We start from the raw sequence: 21,399 nt of genomic DNA, 5'->3' as shown, positions 1-21,399 counted from the left end.
TGGTGTTGATAGCTTCAACAGTTCAAAAGGAAAAGTGTCTAGAATTGTTGATGTTTGTCCATTGAAGTCTTTGGCCCTTTTATTGCCATTGAAATGCTTTAGAGTTCATTAAAAATATTGTTGTAGTTCATGATGTCTCAAGCAATCTAAATTGGAGCAGTCTGCACATTTGAATGTTGGTTTTGTGTTTATAGCTTAAAGAAATAAAATAATAACAGGGGAATAAATAAAATAATACCTAGAAAATGACATTTCCTGAAGTAAATGTGTGTGCTTGCTAGTCATGAAGTATTTATGGTTGTGAAATAGTAGTAGTAGTGGTAGTGGTAGTGACGGCAGTAGTAATGGTAGTAGTAGTAATTGTAATAATAGGGTTTTCATATATGGGTTAGTTAAAGTGACCTATTTTGGGCTGGTATGTAGGTGTTTATAGTTATTATAGTGGGTTATAGTGGGCTAGTATAGTGGGCTAGATTGCGTCATATAGCGTCATAAGCCATATAATATGTTTTTAAGCTTTCAAAATATTTTAGTTTGAACTGAATATTCTGTGAAGCCTTCATTTCACCATTAAAATGAATGTGGAAACAACAAGTTTTATAGTTTATACATTTATTAATGGTAGTAAAACATTTGTCAAAGCAATCTAAGTTGACTCAGTCTGCACATTTCAACGTTGGATTGGTGTTTGTTGCTTAAAGGAGAATTTAGCTTTTTTACAACCTGTTGTAACGAGAGCCCACGAATGGAGGGTCACACACCTCCAGTCAAAGATGTCAAGTTTGTTGTTGACAAAAGCCCCTCAGTTGTGGGTGGTGGAGAACAGATATTCCCTGTGCTGCATCAATGGAATGAAAGGGGTGGCCCTGGAATGAAATGGGAACAAAAGGCGTGGCAATGGAATGAAAGGGGAATGACTGAGTGGCCCTGAGGGAGATCAGGATACGAAAGACAGACGCTCTCTGCCGATCAGCCGACTATCTTTTACAACTCACGTGTTACTGGGGATTACCAGCCAGACATTTGGGCGCCAGGAATGTGGAGTCCAGGAGAAGGGGAGTCAGGTTATGATACCCCTTGTAACAAAGGAAAATAAGCGCCAAGACCGCCGGGGGCATTTAAACATGTTTCTGACCAATGTATCAAACTGAAGGACTCATGACATGTTGGTATAACTTGAAGCATACTGTGATATTTTTATAATTCTATGACATTAAAAGGGGTATATTGTGTATTTGCTGTAACATGGAATGTATGTGTTTCACCCAAGGCAGGCTTAGAACCTACAGGCTACATAGTTCATCATAGGGACTATTGAACTGTTTTCTGTGATTAGAAACATTCTGTGGACACTTATGAGGAAATCTCAGATTTATCTCACTGAACATGACTGTGCATAACTCTCAGAATCAACAGGTGGTCCCGTGACCCGTGACCCTGTCCAGCCTAATTGGCCCGCCCTCTGTGAGTCTCACTATAAATTACACTTGCTAACAGATGGCGGATGAAGTTTCTTTGGGGTGCGGCCATGCCATGAGGAACAAATGACCTACGTAACTCTCCTTGGAAACCAAACCCCTATCGACGAAACACATATCTACTTTTCCTATCCTACTCAGACAGAAGCAATCATCCCAGAAATTAACCTGCGAAACTCACTGTTTTCATTCAAGACTAAATGACTTCGCAATCCATCCCGGCTGGGATCAGAGGAAGAATTTACTGCTCGGAAGAGCTCTCATAGACATTGCTTTCCTGGACTGAGAGAGAGACTTGGACAACACTGCCCTTTTCCCAGATCCATCCTGGCTTCATCCCATCCAAACGGAATCCAACTGGGCAGGCAACATCGACTTACAACTAATATTACCCTATTACATTTTTCATTTCCTCTTTCAAACAATAAGATCATATCATTCTCCAAAATCCTGTGAATGTGCAGTTGTATTTGCCTGAGTTGAGTACAGAAGCCATTCATATTGAAGACTCTCACCTCAATAACTGTGTTGTATCCCATTGTACCCTGCCTTTATATTGTATCTTTTAACTACCTAATTTATTTAGTCTAGTAAAAACAACCTTGAATGAATTATTTGTGGCACTGAAGTCATTTGCGAGCGAATGGGTTTTTACAGCTCCAGAGCTTATCGGCTATTCAGAATGAGAATTTAGTCAAATTGAATGTGATTATATTGTTGATATAGTAATTAATGGTATAACGGTTAATTATAACTAGTAATATAGAGTAAATTCAAAGGTTTCTCTATATCCAACCCTTAATAGTGCCCCTCTTAGATTAATTTGGATGGGATTACTAAATTAATCAAATAAATCAGATCAATGAATTTTTTCAGTAATTAATCAGTAAATGATCTTGAATATTAATTAGCCTAAAGTGACAACAAACCAAATCCCTATTTTTGAGGTAAATGGGTAAACTTTTTTTTGGCGATTTCACTTGCTTTTAGAAACTTACCAGCGATTCATTTCCTCATCCTTGTTGTGTAGTATGGGGGCTGTGAAAAAACATGAACAAAGGCTCGCAAAAATATTTTTCTAAACGGAAAAGCTCTCAGTAGTGCCGTGCAGTTTCCCTAAATGTCAGTTTATTTTTGTTTTTTAAATAACTAATTGACCAACGTCGGTTCACTTATTTGAATTCATTGAGTTCGTATTTTTTATGTGAGCTCAATTTCTTTCGAGAGATTTCTCTCTGGGACATGTTGTCCAACTCATCATAGTTAAAGAGCAACTGCCCCTAAAAAACAATTTTTCATTTAGAAAATATCCTCATCGATATGAGTCAGAAACATTTGTTCTACTGTCAAAGTTGACTACAAAGTGTAAATAGGATAATTTTGGTCATGAAGTCAGTCTCGTCCAAAACAGAGTTTAGTGAGACTTGTGGTCGTGACTGCATCACAATGTAAATGAAGGTTTGGTTTGTTTCAACCCTGATAACATGCCCAAAGCTGGCATCACACAAGTAATCATCAATTCAGAGTGCAGCTGCACGCGACCCAACCATAATGCCCGTGGTAAATTTGTTTGATTTTGGGCTAGTTCCCTAACTAGCCCATAATCAAACAAATTTACCACGGGCATTATGGTTGGGTCGCGTGGTAAATTATATGTTAAAATTCCAATAGCTCCAAATTTAATTGACTTAAAAACCTCAAACAAACTATACAAGGTAGAAATTCACTTACAAATATTGAAAGCATTTAATGAAAAAACTCAAAGGTGTGCAACATGAAAATATTGTCTCATTTACATTGTGTAATTTATTGATGGTCCCTAACTAGCCCCAGAGGTAGGCTATCCAAAGTCAAACCAATTTTTCCACGGTCGCACACCAGCCGGCTGAAGCTAATTGTTTAAATAATTTTGCGCCTGCGAACACACACAAGAGACACCCACATTGAACCACACTCCAAAACCAACTCACGTTTGAATTCAGTCATGGCCACTAGCAAATCTGAAATGAGGCCAAATCAGGAAGTACAGTCACCCTTTAAGTGCAGAAAACGTGGTAATTAACTACAATGACCTGTTCTCGTTGTTTGTTGCAAGCCTGTGGGGCCGGCAGACAGACATGGACAGAAAAAAAGTGTTAAGTAAAAAATAAACAAGTAAAACCATTTTTTTTTTTTTTTTTTGAAGAGCAGCAGTAAAATAAAATAACAGTAGGGAGGCTATATACAGGGGGTACCGGTACAGAGTCAATGTGCGGGGGCACCGGTTAGTCGAGGTAATTGAGGTAATATGTACATATGGGTAGAGTTAATAAACAGAGTAGCAGCAGCTTAAAAGAGGGGGTGGGGTGGGGGGGGGACAATGCAAATAGTCTGGGTAGCCATGATTAGCCGTTCAGGAGTATTATGGCTTGGGGGTAGAAGCTGTTAAGAAGCCTTTTGGACCTAGACTTGGTGCTCCGGTACCACTTGCCGTGCGGTAGCAGAGAGAACAGTCTACGACTAGGGTGGCTGGAGTCTTTGACAATTTCTAGGGCCTTCCTATGACACCGCCTGGTATAGAGGTCCTGGATGGCAGGAAACTTGGCCCCAGCGATGTACTGGGCTGTACGCACTACCCTCTGTAGTGCCTTGCGGTCGGAGGATGAGCAGTTGCCATACCAGGCGGTGATGCAACCAGTCAGGATGCTCTCGATGGTGCAGCTGTTTAACTTTTTGAGGATCTGAGGACCCATGCCAAATCTTTTCAGTCTCCTGAGGGGGGATAGGCTTTGTTGTGCCCTCTTCACGCCTGTCTTGGTGTGTTTGGACCTTGATAGTTTGTTGGTGATGTTAACACCAAGGAACTTGAAGCTCTCAACCTGTTCCACTACAGCCCCGTCGATGAGAATGGGGGCGTGCTCAGTCCTCTTTTTTTCCCCTGTAGTCCACAATCATCTCCTTTGTCTTGATGACATTGAGGGAGAGGTTCTCTGACCTCCCTATAGGCTGTCTCATCGTTGTCAGTGATAAGGTCTACCACTTAATAGGCCTACCACTTAATGATGGTGTTGGAGTTGTGCCTGGCCATGCAGTCATGGGTGAACAGGGAGTACAGGAGGGGACTGAGCACGCACCCCTGAGGGGCCCCCGTGTTGAGGATCAGCGTGGCAGATGTGTTGTTACCTAAACTTACTACCTGGGGGTGGCCCATCAGGAAGTCCAGGATCCAGTTGCAGAGGGAGGTGTTTAGTCCCAGGGTCCTTAGCTTAGTGATGAGCTTTGAGGGCACAATGGTGTTGAATGCTGAGCTGTAGTCAATGAATAGTATTCTTACGTAGGTGTTCCTCTTGTCCAGGTGGGAAAGGGCAGTGTGGAGTGCAATAGAGATTGTATCATCTATGGATCTGTTGGGGTGGTATGCTAATTTGAGTGGGTCTAGGGTTTCTGGGATAATGGTGTTGATGTGAGCCATGACCAACCTTTCAAAGCACTTCATGGCTACAGACGTGAGTCCTACGGGTTGGTAGTCATTTAGGTAGGTTATCTTAGTGTTCTTGGGCACAGGGACTATGGTGGTCTATTTTAAACATGTTGGTATTACAGACTCAGTCAGGGACATGTTGAAAATGTCAGTGAAGACACTTGCCAGTTGGTCAGCGCATGCTTGGAGTACACGTCCTGGTAATCCGTCTGGCCCTGCGGCCTTGTGAATGTTGACCTGCTTAAAAGTCTTACTCACATCGGCTACGGAGAGCGTTATCACATAGTCATCCGGAACAGCTGATGCTCTCATGCATGCTTCAGTGTTGCTTGCCTCGAAGTGAGCATAGAAGTGATTTAGCTCGTCTGGTATGCTCGTGTCACTGGGCAGCTCGCGGCTGTGCTTCCCTTTGTAGTCTGTAATAGTTTTCAAGCCCTGCCACATCCAACGAGCGTCGGAGCCGGTGTAGTACGATTCAATCTTAGTCCTGTATTGACTCTTTGCCTGTTTGATGGTTCGTCGGAGGGCATAGCGGAATTTCTTATAAGCGTCCGGGTTAGAGTCCCGCTCCTTGAAAGCAGCAGCTCTACCCTTTAGCTCAGTGCGGATGTTGCCTGTAATCCATGGCTCCAGGTTGGGGTATGTACGTACGGTCACTGCGGAGATGATGCACTTATTGATGAAGCCAGTGACTGTTGAGGTGTACTCCTCAATGCCATCAGAAGAATCCCGGAACATATTCCAGTCTGTGCTAGCAAAACAGTTCTGTAGCTTAGCATCTGTGTCATCTGACCACTTCCTTATTAACCGAGTCACTGGTGCTTCCTGCTTTAATTTTTTTAATAAGCAGGAATCAGGATGATAGAATTATGGTCAGATTTGCCAAAAGGAGGGCAAGGGAGAGCTTTGTGCGCGTCTCTGTGTGTGGCGTAAAGGTGGTCTAGAGATGTAAGTTTCCCTGCATTAAAGTTGGCTAATAGGATTAATGGAAGAGGCAGTCTACTCGCCCGTCGTCGGATCCTTACAAGGCACCCCAACCTACGTCCACGATATCTCCGTCTCTTTCTCATGTGAATGATGGGGATTTGGTCCTTGTCGGGTGTCTGTAGAATATCCTTCATGTCCGACTCATTGAAGAAAAAATCTTTGTTCAATACGAGGTGAGTAATCGCTGTCCTGATATCCAGAAGCTCTTCATGGTCATAAGAGACGGTGGCAGAAACATTATGTACAGAATAAATTACAAATAACGTGAAAAAACATACATAATAGCACAACTGGTTAGAGGGCAATAAAACGGCAGCCATCTCCTCCTGCGCCATCTTGTCAAGTTGATAGTTGTTATTTAGCAGTCTGAAAAGTATGCCTTATCTACTTTGAAGAACTACTGAAATTGTGATTTTGTCGGAAAGCAGTCAGCTAACCAGCTAGGCTAGCCTTCTAGCCTGAAGGATGACTCTTTGGGGAGCACAGAGATAGATGGCTGGCTGGCCGCTACTGCCTGAGCAGAGATGAGATGACGACTTGGAATTAAATAATAAGTCATCAAATAAAAAAAGTAATATACACAACAACTGAAATATTTTAGTAAAGTAATGTGAATAAAGGATAGTTTATTAATAAGTGATAAGCAGTAATGGGTAGTCACTACATTTACATTATAGTCATTTAGCAGACGCTCTTATCCAGAGCGACTTACAGGAGCAATTAGGGTTAAGTGCCTTGCTCAAGGGCACATCGACAGATTTTTCACCTAGTCGGCGATTAGAACCAGCGATCTTTCGGTTACTGGCACAACGCTCTTAACCACTAAGCTACCTGCCGCCCCCACTACCATCATTGGGGTTTATTATGAAATAATAGTCATCATCATACTAAAAACAAATATGTAAGCTACACAAGCAAAATATTTTAAGAGATAGTAATGGGCAGTCACTCACTACCATCAATTGTTTTATTCTGTTTTGTTACATCATTTAACCCACATAATGCATTTATTGTAAAAAAAATAAAAAAATAAAAAGACAAAGAATTGTTTTGAAAACCGTGATTATTTTTCAAAGAACAAACCAAAACCGAACCGACCTCAAAAAGCACGAATTGCTCAGCTCTAGTGATTCAGGTCTTTAGATGTTGTGCACATGAAATTGTGTCATTCCAAACTTTATCTGCAATGTTATATTTGATTTAGCTGCGACTCGAGGGATACCTCTTCGTCCAATCTACAGGTAACTGCCAAAATATATATATTTTTAAATATAACAACGTATATTAAAAGCAGGTGCTTCCACACAGGAAGTTCCAGCCCCTTGTAGAATCTATGCCAAGGCGCACTGAAGCTGTTCTGGAAGCTCAAGACACTTTATGTTGGTGTTTCCTTTATTTTGGCAGTTACTTGTAGCAGCAGGCTACATAGAGGTCCTCTGTAGCGCAATTGGTAGAGCATGGCGCTTGTAACGCCAGGTTAGTGGGTTCGATCCCCGGGACCACCCATATGTAAAAATTTATGCACACATGATTGTAAGTCGCTTTGGATAAAAGCGTCTGCTAAATGGCATATTATTATTATTATAGAGAATGGAACAGCTGGATAGAGGAATCTGCTCGAGTCGCTCAAAATGGAATAGAACATGGCTATATAGTTTGGAATGACACAATTTCATGTGTACAACATCTAAAGATCCGTTTCTAAAAGGATGTATTTGGGTGATTCTGGAGCATTTGTTCATGTTTTTTCGGTGGTTGTGGTAAGTTTCTCGAAAACAAGTGAAATCACAAAATAACATGACATTTACATACATAATTTAGATATTATTTTTTTTTGGGGGGGGGGGGGGTTCTACTAAGCTAACATATGGAATTGTTTTAAGATGGACATACCAAGGATAATTTAGTTATTTGATTTGGAATTTTAGGACCCCTTAACGTATCAAAAAAATCATATCAAAAAATGATATAACGAAACATTGAATTTGGCCTTACTGCTATTTGCCCATAGAAACACATTGAATAACAGCTTCATACATGAATAAACAGATAGCAAAAACAAATCTAAAGGAAATTTGTTCTGAAGTGTCTGTCCTATATCTGAGAGATCAGGAAACTAATTTTAAAAAATGTTGACATGTATTTAACCCCTTATTTTGGGCACTAAACTATCTCCATATATACAATACTTCCATTCATTTTTTAAACTGGTACCCGGCTACCTTCAGACTAGTCTTGTGAGGCTGGTGGGCGCCCTAGAGCAAAACAACCGACATGTACGTGTTCGTCAGAGTCTCACCTTAGTGTGTCATATTAGTGTGTAGCCCAAACTGTTCAGATGCTACAGATGTTTTCATGAGAAGACCGATTTGTGGGATGTCTCATGGTATGACAAACACTGCTCTAGCTCTGCCACCTTTCACCACAGATGTGGAAGAGCGACAACGCAAATAATTTGATACTTCTAGCTTAAACTGACAGATTTAATTTTGATTCTTTTATTATGCTAATTAGATGTCCACGAGGGCGTGGACATCAACTCTAGGTGGTTAAAAAAGCAAACGTTTCCTTTAAAGTTTGCCTGTGAAGTCTACGGAGCTTTTATGAAAATGTAAAATGGTTATAGTTTAAAAAGTACAAAAAGTATCAACAATCTTTTGAAAGGCAATCGAAGTTGAGTCAGTCTGCACATGTCAACATTGTGTTGGTTTTTGTAGCTGAAATGCTTCGAAAGCAGTGGCGAATCCATAATTGTCTTTGAAGCCTATGGAGCTTTTATGCTAATTTAAAATGGTTAAAGTTGAAAAAGTATACATGGTATCAAAAAGCAGTATACAAACAACCTATTCCAGAACGGTCTGCACATTTAAAAGTTTGAATGACGTTTCTATCTTAAACGGTTGAAGACTAATTACAGTGGACATTTTTACCATTCAAGTGGCCCCGTGTAGCTCAGTTGGTAGAGCATGGCGCTTGCAACGCCAGGGTTGTGGGTTCGTTTCCCACGGGGGGCCAGTATGAAAAAATTTATGCACTCACTAACTGTAAATCGCTCTGGATAAGATGTAAGTCTATGGCAATTGAAATGCATTGGGATTAATGCATTATGGTTGTAGTGTGAAAAGTATAAGTACTTTCAAAATGTTTTTTTCAAGCACACAATCTAGACGTTTTAGAGTTTTTGTTGGTAGCTTTTACGGTTTTGGCTCTACAGTTTCCAGCGGAAAGTGAATAATAATAATAATAATAATAATAATAATAATAATAATAATAATAAGTATGAACAATTTTAAGAGTTGCTCTTGAGTTCAGCAAGCACACTTTGTAATAAAGTAAATACAACTAAAAATAAAATAACCTTACCCTAACCACGTTTTTTTTCAATACCTTGTTTGAGTGTTGAGTGTTAAAATGTCTCATATAAACTGAGTATACATTAAAAAGTAGTTAATCCTCTCTCATTGGCCTCCTACAGGTTGAAATGGAGACACTGGCAGTGATAAAGTGGATGCAGAACTATAACTTTGTTCTGTCTGCTAACCTGCATGGAGGGGCAGTGGTGGCCAACTACCCCTTTGACAAGTCAAGGGACCCCCGCATCAGAGGCAAGACCACATACGCTGCAACCCCAGATGACAAGATATTCAAAAAGGTACAGGTGCAGATAACAGATTTGAAAGCTCAGTCACATTATAGCACATATTGAAACATGTGTCTTTGTGTGCTTACAGTTGGCCAGGACGTATTCGTATGCCCACAGTTGGATGCATAAGGGTTGGAACTGTGGAGATTTCTTTGATGAAGGGATCACCAATGGAGCCAGCTGGTACTCTCTGTCCAAAGGTGAGTTTAAAGGTCCTGCACAGTCATAATCATGTTTTTTTCATTTGGATGAACCCAGATCAAAGTGCGATGACCAAAGACTGAAAAATTACTGTTGCTGGTACATTGATAAAGTTTGATCATAACGTTACTGGCTTTTAGTGATGGGAAGTTCGGATCTTTCGACTCATTTCGTTCATTAGATTCAGTAATGCCGAGAGCACGCAGGACCACCCCCTACCGGTGAACGATTATATAAAAACTTGAAAGAATCATGATTCTACAAGCCTCTCGTTCACAATGGGGGGCTCATTGGAACTTTCATTTGTTACTGAGACTTATAAAAGTGTGCTTCAAACAATGTACATTTGTGATTGCTAATAAGATTATTTATTGATTCCCTTGAAAAGAGGTATAGTTGCTAGATTATGAACGACTCTTAGCATAATGCAAATGTCTATGTTTTCATTCTACAAAGCTGTGTCCATTGATAACATACAATAATCAATTAATTGCATTCGTTCTTGCACCATGCAATCAATTATCAGTTCTAAACACATATTTTAGTTCTCTATGCTGCCTGCAGCATGATACATTTTTCTGTGCACACATGATAGACAGTTGGTGGTCGGAGCACGTCTCCGAAGTTACTGAGCTGGAGGAGAGCGTATTAATCCTGCTGTAGAATTACTTGTGGCCAGCAGGTCAAACAAACGACTAAAAGTAATGAATGAGTCACTCGAAAAAATGAATCATGAATCTCGAGAATAGTCAAAAAGAACGAATCGTTTGCGAACTGCACATCACTACTGGCTTCCTCCTCAAAAACTTGAATTCAGGAGGCGGGATTATTGAGGCTTTGTGTGATTTTTTTTTTAAACGTAGCAGGTGTAAAAAGACGCCTGAGCAGAGTCCCCATATCCGTTTTTCAGGGCAAACAGAAGTTAGGTTGAAAATACTGTGTCCCTGAACACCGGAAAGATCCACTTTCTGCCAACCCCGTGGAGATTCAGATTGAGTGTTTAATAGTCACATGTACAGGGGTTGCAGGTGTGATTACAGGGTAAAGGGAAAATCTTAGGCTCTGAGGTCCAACATACAGGACAAAGTTAAATAAAATAATGGAAATGTCCATTGGGGTGGAGGCTGAGTTTGTTTAGGGGGTGTGGGGGAATGACCATAGGGGGAGCAGCATGACCATTGGGGGAAAAGTGAAATATGAACAATAACAATTATAATTTAAAATCAATTATATGCATATTAACAACTGCAACAGTGATGAATGTCATTGGGGTGGGAGCAGAGTAAAAGTCTGTTGGGGGGGTGGGGGGAAAATGTCCATAGGGAGAAGCAGCATTTAAGGTAAGTGACCGTTGAGGGTGAACATGTTCATAGGGGGAGTAGGGGTGGAGAAATATCCATAGGGGGAGTAGCAGGGGGGAGCAGGTAGCTGACCAGTGGTGGCTATTCAGCAGCCTGATGGTCTGAGGGTAGAAACTATTGGCCAGTCTTCCAGTTTTTGCCATGATGCTCCTGTACTGCCCGCGTCTGAGTGTGAACAGGGCATGGCTTGGGTGGCTGGGGTCCCTGATGAGTGTGTGACATCACATCTAGCCGCTCATTTTAATATGCTAAAGGTAACGTCTTATTCTCTTACCGAATTTAAATAAGTACTGCCTTGTAACCATCATCACATAAAGCGTGTTCGGAGCTAGCTAGCTTGTCTACTGCTGCCTAAATGTATCTATAGGAAAGATACTTATTGTATTGATGTGTATATTTTTGTAATTACAGGGCTCATCTGCAAAAGAGACCTTGGTCTCAGCTTGACTCCCCTGTCAAAATAATAATTGATAGGTTTCCCCTTTCATCTGTGTCTGATGTCAGCTAGTTACTGGCTAGCTAGTTCTTCAGCCAGCATGGAACAAAAAGCAGCTGTCATGTCAACATGAACTGCAACAGAAGAGACATGCCAAATGGGAGATGTATTAGAAAAATAGAATACAGATTTCTGTACCCATTTCACTTACATTTACATTTTACATTTTAGTCATTTAGCAGATGCTCTTATCCAGAGCGACTTACAGTTAGTGAGTGCATACATTTTTCATAATTTTTTTTAAAAAATACTTTTTTTCATACTTGCGTCTCCAAGTTTCCTCCCTGCAAATTAAAAGGACATACAATTAAAATGCTGTATAATGTCATCATTTTCTACTTCACTGTGGGAAAGGGGCACAAATACCTGTCATGTTGATATGCTTTCCAGCAGTGGTTACCAAACGGTCGATCAATTGACTGGTCGGTCTCCAAGGCATTCCTAGTCGATCATGACTATCAACAAATACAGCAAAGAGCTGTTGTTTTTATGAGTGAGTTTATTTTTTATTTTTTATTCAGCACAGTTAACACTTTTCATTCAGCTCTTATAAGCCATGAAACCAACACTGCAGCTTCAATGAATGAGTACTGTAGCAAAGCATATCTATAGGCTTGCATTGTTATTATTAGCGGCTGTGTGTTTTTTAATATCGAGGAATATTTAACTTTCTCTGGTCATAGGAGTAAAAACATGAATTTGTGCATGAGGCAGAAATAATGCAGTTTGACTCGAGTTTCGTCATCAGCTCGAAGACGGTGTCCCCTTTTTGGTCAGACTTAGCGGAGGGGGGAGAGCTGAGGGACCGTCCGATGGTGAGAGGCGGACCCTCTGATGCTCTCCCTCCGCTGAGATTGACCATCAGGCACCATCAGTCCAGTAAATATAAAGAAAGCAACTTATTTCAATTTATGCTCACTCAACTGTGCCTCACAAGTAAAACAACAAATGATGATCTAATACAACAAATTATGATGTATTACCAGTGTAATCCTAAACCTAAAGTTTGGAAGTATGGCTCTTATCAATTTATAAATTACAGTGCTTGGAGAATGCTGTTATTTCTATTGGGAAAAAATAACGTAGATATTTTTCCACTTGTAACCGTCAGATTTGCTTGACCTTATTCTAAATAGGAGGGAATTTAGTCAGGGTCAGAATATGTGTATCTGTAGACACACCTCCGTCACACCGCAATTTCAGTGATCTCCACCCCAAACGCATACCTGAGGTGCGTTCAGTTTGCTTCAACGTTTGCTACGTTGTGTGATGGTTTGTACTGAACGACAGGTTTTCATACGTTTGCTCCCGTTTGGTGGGTGTGGGGAGGTGTGGCTTGATCAATATTGGTGTGACCATTTGAAATCGCAAAACTCGTGTCATACACCATTATTATGGGGCCCCATAATCACAAAGTTTTTCAAGTGGTCATTCAGTACAGTACCGTTTCCATTGACTTTAATATTGCACACCGTTCTGTCGAACTGAATGCAACCCAGGCTGGCACTGGTGAGGAAAGTATGTGAAAAAAAAATTAAAGGGATAGTGCGACATTTTGCAAATTTGATTGTCTCTTCGTGCAGTTTTAAGGAAGTTGAAGGTAGTTTCGCAAGCCATTGCTAACTTACGTTGACTGGAAGTTTACTGGAACAGCTAGCATATTTATATATATATATATATTTTTTTAAATCTTTATTTTAACAGGGAAAAACAGACTGAGACCTGGATCTCTTTTACGGCTGTGCCCTGTGTAAACATGTTGACATGTACAGTTTTAGACATACAGACAATAAAATTTCAAACATACAAAACAAAAACACAATTCAACAGAAACAATCACAGACAACATCATATTGATCCTCCATAACATTTTTAAAATGGGCAAGGGACACCAGAGTGTCTAACTTAAGTTGGATCTGCAGTTTATACCATAAATAAGGTGCAAATGAACTGAAGGCAGTCCTACCTAACTCTGTGGAGACCACAGGAGTCTCTAATGTAATCCACATCTGTGATCTGGTTTTAAAATTAGTATATCTAGTGGAAATTAATGATGATATAGTTTTAAAAGAAGTGCTTTATAAATAAACAAGAGAGCATGTTGCTCTCGCCTCACAGATAGAGAGGCCCAACCCACATGTTGATATAGGAAACAGTGATGAGTTTTGTAACTATCACCCATGATAAACCTCAGTGCACAATGGTAAATAGCATCCAGTGGTTTTAATGTGTTTGCCGATGCATGCATATAGATAATATCACCATAATCTAAAACGGACATAAAAGTAGCCTGCACAATTTGGACAGACAAGCCCTGTTTCTGTAAAGGAACCCTATCTTGAATTTGAGCTTTTTTCCCAATTCAGTAACATGTTTTTTAAAAAGAAAGCCTATCATCTAACCATACCCCTAAGTATTTATATGCAGAGACCTGTTTGATTTGAGTACCATCCAAGCTAGTGATTACAAAAGTGTTTCTAATTGAGAGTTTAGACCTAGAAAAAAACATGACATTTGTTTTCTTAGCGTTTAAAACAAGTTTAAGCTGTAAAAGAGACCCCTGTAGTATCCTAAAATCAGACTCCAACTGCATTAAAGCTTGGTCCGCTGTTGGAGCAATAGAGTACATCACTGTGTCATCTGCATATAAATGGAATTTACAATATCTGACATCATTACCAATGTTGTTTATATAAAGTGAGAACAATAGTGGGCCAATTATTGAACCCTGAGGGACCCCTTTAAGTAACTTCCAGGTATTCCAGGACCTTGAATCTCCTCCCTAATTGTAGCACTTCCGAAACATTTGATGGATTCCGTTTCCTGGAGTGCTTTACTCCCCGGACAGCAATCCAGGCATCCTGAGGCGGAGCAGAAGGGGTGGAACAGACCGGGCCCTTCGGTTTAGCTCCTAGCCTGGGCCATGGCTCATTTAAGGGAACCGAATGGAGTTTCTCCGTTACAAGCTCCCCAGAAGTGGAGGTGCCGAGCCAGGGGCAGGTGACGTCGTCGATTTTGGAGGTGGTTTGTGCAACCATGGAGCCCAGGAGTTCTTCGTCCTCCTTGATCTGGCGCAAGACAGATACTCTCCCCTCCAGCTCAGCGAATCTCTGGCTCAGGTACTGGCAGGTGGTACATCCAGGGGTGAGCGAAGCCATGAGAGACATCCAACTTTCAGCTTGCTCCTCTCTGTAGGTCGTCTCGTCGTTGTTGGTAACCAGGAATCTGGGACACAAACTTGCGGTCCCAGCCGTAAAGGCTGACCGCGTCGCGGAATCAGTAGCAATGCAAACTTTACCGAGTGTAGGCAATCCACGATTCTGTTGCGCGCTCTGATGACGTCTGTTGCGTGATTGACATGTCAAGTCCAAAACTGGAGGTTTAAAAAATACATAAGTAGTTTTCAGGCATATGTAACACCTATTGAAGTACTGTAGCATATGTTTATAACCATGCTGCTAAGATTTTAACTCCAGTGTCCATATTATGTCTACGGAGCTAAGTTGTCCAAAAGAGTGTACCTCTAACTACATAGAGTAACTATCAGTCATTACTTGTACAAATGTCCATTCTTTAATGCTAACCTTGTACCTTTGTTTGTCCTGTGTACTGCGTTATTTTCTTTGAGTGCTGAAATCTATAGTTTTTGATAAAAATAGCATTCTATGCGATGTCTTGACAAATTGCGCTGCATAATGTTTTCCAATGGAGTAGTAATTTAGAAACTTCAAATGTGCACTACCACTCGAAACTTTTATAAATATCCATTTTTTAATGCTTTAACGCTTACTTGTGCTTGTCCTGGGTCCGGTTTCCCAAAAGCATCTTAAGGCTAAGTTCATTGTTAGAACCTTCAAAGGAGCATCAATAAATCTCCTAGCTGTTTCCCAAAACTATCGTTATTAAAAGCGGAATAAAAATCAGAGCTTGACCAGTCTTGATTAGTCAGCTCTGGAAGGTCATGGATCTTTACACATGCTAATAGCCCTTAACACCTTGTCTATTGTCCTCATATCACGCCCCAGTTCAGCTAAGCAGACAATCTACTCCAAACATTTATTTATTAGGCCTATAACCTAGTTCATACATTTTAAAAACGTCTTAATAAAATCAAGGCAAAAGTAAACATGTCGTCCCCACGAATAGTGCAGCATGCTCCCAATTTTGAGATAATTTTCAGATACATTTCAGTTAATTACTATAGCTCCTGCCTTGGGCCAATCAGTGTAATTTTGTAAATGCCTGATCTCTATGGCAAGACACATTATTCACCCAAGTTTCGTCAAAATTGGGCCGGTGCTGTCTGAGATATTGTGTGTGACTAATGTACTAACGGACGGAGACAGATCCACAGACACAGACAGATCCTGATTTTATCGTGGTGGACAATGATAGACTATAAAGTTAATGGAGTCTATATTCATACCATCATCAATTAAAGATCCAATATATACGGCCTCCTGAGTGGCGCAGTGGTCTAAGGCACTGCAGTGCTAGAGGCATCACTACGATGAGACAAGTTCGAAATTGTGGAGAAAAAAAGGGGGTAAAGTACACACACAAAAAATTATAATAAATAAAAGATCCAATATATTTGAATTGTATTTAAAATAGCAACACTTTAAAAAATATATAAAACAAACACGGCAATAAAAGAGATAATATGTTATCAAAGAACATAAAACACAAAGGCATCATTGCACCAAGCTAAAAAGGCTGGTTGACAAATAGGATTTTAACAGTACAATGCAATATTCCGTATATATATATATACAGTGGGGAAAAAAAGTATTTAGTCAGCCACCAATTGTGCAAGTTCTCCCACTTAAAAAGATGAGAGAGACCTGTAATTTTCATCATAGGTACAAGTCAACTATGACAGACAAATTGAGGAAAAAAAATCCAGGAAATCACATTGTAGGATTTTTAATGAATTTATTTGCAAATTATGGTGGAAAATAAGTATTTGGTCACCTACAAACAAGCAAGATTTCTGGCTCTCACAGACCTGTAACTTCTTCTTTAAGAGGCTCCTCTGTCCTCCACTCGTTACCTGTATTAATGGCACCTGTTTGAACTTGTTATCAGTATAAAAGACACCTGTCCACAACCTCAAACAGTCACACTCCAAACTCCACTATGGCCAAGACCAAAGAGCTGTCAAAGGACACCAGAAACAAAATTGTAGACCTGCACCAGGCTGGGAAGACTGAATCTGCAATAGGTAAGCAGCTTGGTTTGAAGAAATCAACTGTGGGAGCAATTATTAGGAAATGGAAGACATACAAGACCACTGATAATCTCCCTCGATCTGGGGCTCCACGCAAGATCTCACCCCGTGGGGTCAAAATGATCACAAGAACGGTTAGCAAAAATCCCAGAACCACACGGGGGGACCTAGTGAATGACCTGCAGAGAGCTGGGATCAAAGTAACAAAGCCTACCATCAGTAACACACTACGCCGCCAGGGACTCAAATACTGCAGTGCCAGACGTGTCCCCCTGCTTAAGCCAGTACATGTCCAGGCCCGTCTGAAGTTTGCTAGAGCGCATTTGGATGATCCAGAAGAGGATTGGGAGAATGTCATATGGTCAGATGAAACCAAAATAGAACTTTTTGGTAAAACCTCACCTCGTCGTGTTTGGAGGACAAAGAATGCTGAGTTGCATCCAAAGAACACCATACCTACTGTGAAGCATGGGGGTGGAAACATCATGCTTTGGGGCTGTTATTCTGCAAAGGGACCAGGACGACTGATCCGTGTAAAGGAAAGAATGAATGGGGCCATGTATCGTGAGATTTTGAGTGAAAACCTCCTTCCATCAGCAAGGGCATTGAAGATGAAACGTGGCTGGGTCTTTCAGCATGACAATGATCCCAAACACACTGCCCGGGCAACGAAGGAGTGTCTTCGTAAGAAGCATTTCAAGGTCCTGGAGTGTTCTAGCCAGTCTCCAGATCTCAACCCCATAGAAAGTCTTTGCAGGGAGTTGAAAGTCCGTGTTGCCCAGCGACAGCCCCAAAACATCACTGCTCTAGAGGAGATCTGCATGGAGGAATGGGCCAAAATACCAGCAACAGTGTGTGAAAACCTTGTGAAGACTTACAGAAAACGTTTGACCTGTGTCATTGCCAACAAAGGGTATATAACAAAGTGTTGAGAAACTTTTGTTATTGACCAAATACTTATTTTCCACCATAATTTGCAAATATATTCATTAAAAATCCTACAATGTGATTTTCTGTTTTTTTTCCCTCATTTTGTCTGTCATAGTTGACGTGTACCTATGATGAAAATTACAGGCCTCTCTCATCTTTTTAAGTGGGAGAACTTGCACAATTGGTGGCTGACTAAATACTTTTCCCCCCACTGTATATATATATATATATATATATATACAGTGGGGAGAACAAGTATTTGATACACTGCCGATTTTGCAGGTTTTCCTACTTACAAAGCATGTAGAGGTCTGTAATTTTTATCATAGGTACACTTCAACTGTGAGAGACGGAATCTAAAACAAAAATCCAGAAAATCACATTGTATAATTTTTAAGTAATTCATTTGCATTTTATTGCATGACATAAGTATTTGATCACCTACCAACCAGTAAGAATTCCGGCTCTCACAGACCTGTTCTTTTTTCTTTAAGAAGCCCTCCTGTTCTCCACTCATTACCTGTATTAACTGCACCTGTTTCAACTCGTTACCTGTATAAAAGACACCTGTCCACACACTCAATCAAACAGACTCCAACCTCTCCACAATGGCCAAGACCAGAGAGCTGTGTAAGGACATCAGGGATAAAATTGTAGACCTGCACAAGGATGGGATGGGCTACAGGACAATAGGCAAGCAGCTTGGTGAGAAGGCAACAACTGTTGGCGCAATTATTAGAAAATGGAAGAAGTTCAAAATGACGGTCAATCACCCTTGGTCTGCAAGATCTCACCTCGTGGGGCATCAATGATCATGAGGAAGGTGAGGGATCACCCCAGAACTACACGGCAGGACCTGGTCAATGACCTGAAGAGAGCTGGGACCACAGTCTCAAAGAAAACCATTAGTAACACACTACGCCGTCATGGAATTCAATCCTGCAGTGCACGCAAGGTCCCCCTGCTCAAGCCAGCGCATGTCCAGGACCATCTGAAGTTTGCCAATGACCATCTGGATGATCCAGAGGAGGAATGGGAGAAGGTCATGTGGTCTGATGAGACAAAAATAGAGCTTTTTGGTCTAAACTCCACTCGCCGCGTTTGGAGGAAGAAGAAGGATTACAAGAAGAAGGAGTACAACCCCAAGAACACCATCCCAACCGTGAAGAATGTAGGTGGAAACATCATTCTTTGGGGATGCTTTTCTGCAAAGGGGACAGGACGACTGCACCGTATTGAGGGGAGGATGGATGGGGCCATGTATCGCGAGATCTTGGCCAACAACCTCCTTCCCTCAGTAAAAGCATTGACGATGGGTCGTGGCTGGGTCTTCCAGCATGACAACGACCCGAAACACACAGCCAGGGCAACTAAGGAGTGGCTCCGTAAGAAGCATCTCAACGTCCTGGAGTGGCCTAGCCAGTCTCCAGACCTGAACCCAATAGAAAATCTTTGGAGGGAGCTGAAAGTCCGTTTTCCCAGCGACAGCCCTGAAACCTGAAGGATCTGGAGAAGGTCTGTATGGAGGAGTGGGCCAAAATCCCTGCAGCAGTGTGTGCAAACCTGGTCAAGACCTACAGGAAACGTATGATCTCTGTAATTGCAAACAAAGGTTTCTGTACCAAATATTAAGTTCTGCTTTTCTGATGTATCAAATACTTATGTCATGCAATAAAATGCAAATTAATTACTTAAAAATCATACAATGTGATTTTCTGGATTTTTGTTTTAGATTCTGTCTCTCACAGTTGAAGTGTACCTATGAAAAACATTACAGACCTCTACATGCTTTGTAAGTAGGAAAACCTGCAAAATCGGCAGTGTTTCAAATACTTGTTCTGTATATATATATATATAAAAATACTGATAATTAAAGGTATAAAAAGTATGATACACTTTATAAAATAAACAAACAATTATGAATAATCAAACGTTTTTACTGCTAATATTTAACATATCTCTTGGGCAGTAAAACATTACTTATTAACTGAATTGAGATGCTGTGATTGTTGGTCTTCTGTTTACCCATGAAACCATTTGCTCGCTCAAATGGAAAGCACCAGAAACCATATACTGGACCATAGTCCAAAACACATTTCTTCAAGTGGCTATGGAGGTGCATATTTGGTGTGCAATACTGTTTTCCATACAACCTTCCAAAGCTCTCACAGAACTGTTGCAAGTGGCGATGACACTCTCTAACTCGCTCCATTGACATACATCTTGTACATAAGATGGTACAGGCTTTGACAAAATGGGTCTAGCAATGATAATGTGCATCCTTCACAAGTCCTTTAACAGTGAATAAGGAGTAAACGTATGTCCAATTTTTCCATTGTTGTGCATTGAAATGAGAAAACCCTGAGGAGATTTTAGCAGGTAGTTGGCCTATGTCTGCAGGAGTTTTCAGTGCATCAACTTTAAGCTGAATATTTCTTAGTATTCCCTCATCCAGCACACCAATATTCTTCCAGATGGTAAAATGTGATTTGCTGTCCCAAGTAAAATATTATGCATAGGCAACCATGTACTGTATATGGGCATGAAATATGGCAATTTAAATAGCTCTGACAATCTGGCCCCAGTTTCAGTCTCTATTGTTTTCCTCTGTCTTGGTCTTCGCCTGTGTCCACATACTAACTTGCATTTTGTGAACTTCATTCTGACGTTGCAGTACATGGTTGTCCATCCCCATTTCTGTGGAATTGTCTGTAGGCATTTGTTGCAACATGTGTGAGCTTGACTTGGATCTGTGTTGTTGAACAGATAAAAAGATGGTGGTGAAATCCCAAGTAGGATACATTAAAAGTTAAAAACATCACACTGACCCAAAAGGGTTTAAATGACGTTCAGCTTATAAAGGCTTCATAAAGCCTTCATAAGCACTACATAAATGTGTTACAAAGCATTTATAACCGCATATCATGCTTTATAAAGGGTTCATAAATGTGGCATAACTGTGTGATAATCACCAATGTCAAATGTGACATAACCCACTATGTTGAATATGATATAAACATGTGTTTTATAAAGGGTGACATGTTGTGCTGAAGGATGGCATATGCTCTAAAGTGATGTCATGTTAGTCATATTACACCTAATCTCGTTCCCAGACACTTCCATCCAAATGTGCAGAAGGTCTGGTGGACCAATGCATCAAACTTGACCGTCATTAGTTAGGGTTTGACTTAAAATACAATTTTAAGAAGATACATTATGGAAATGATTTCAGCCATAATTATGACTTTTTGTCTGTGTTAAGTAGTGGCGATGACAAATACTTTACTTAGGAAGCTCACTCCTATAGAATTCTATGGGCACTCCCACTTAGGCCAATTTTGAATGGTTGATATCCCAGGCTTATGTGTGCTGTGTGTGCAATAGCCTTGGGATGACGTTACACCAAGAAACACTTACCTTGATGAAAGCCCCCAATCTAAAGAAATGAAAGTGTCTTTCTTCTGGAACCAAGTTACATGTTCCTCAGTACACAAACACGCACACAACAAAAATGAGCCATAACGCACGGTGCTGGGCCCTGTCAAGTCTTTGACACATTCACCCACTCCTCCGCTGAAAGATCAGCCACAAAATGTTGGCACCATTGTAACAG

The 21,399-nt window shown here is 40.7% G+C and overlaps 1 protein-coding gene across 2 annotated transcripts in view; it reads left to right on the top strand.

The window, feature by feature from the left end:
- Positions 1 to 21,399, top strand: part of cpn1 (carboxypeptidase N, polypeptide 1) — a 191,489-nt gene that overhangs the window by 90,760 nt on the left and 79,330 nt on the right. For both annotated transcript variants that reach the window (XM_084163457.1, XM_084163456.1), the window contains 2 exons: positions 9,401 to 9,577; positions 9,657 to 9,768. In XM_084163457.1, coding sequence (XP_084019583.1) covers positions 9,401 to 9,577; positions 9,657 to 9,768 — 289 coding nt within the window. The remainder of the gene's footprint in view (positions 1 to 9,400; positions 9,578 to 9,656; positions 9,769 to 21,399) is intronic.

Source organism: Coregonus lavaretus, assembly GCF_964263955.1.
Source record: "Coregonus lavaretus genome assembly, chromosome: 1".
In the NCBI taxonomy this organism is placed as follows: domain Eukaryota; kingdom Metazoa; phylum Chordata; class Actinopteri; order Salmoniformes; family Salmonidae; genus Coregonus; species Coregonus lavaretus.
This window is presented reverse-complemented; position numbering and strand designations above follow the sequence as displayed.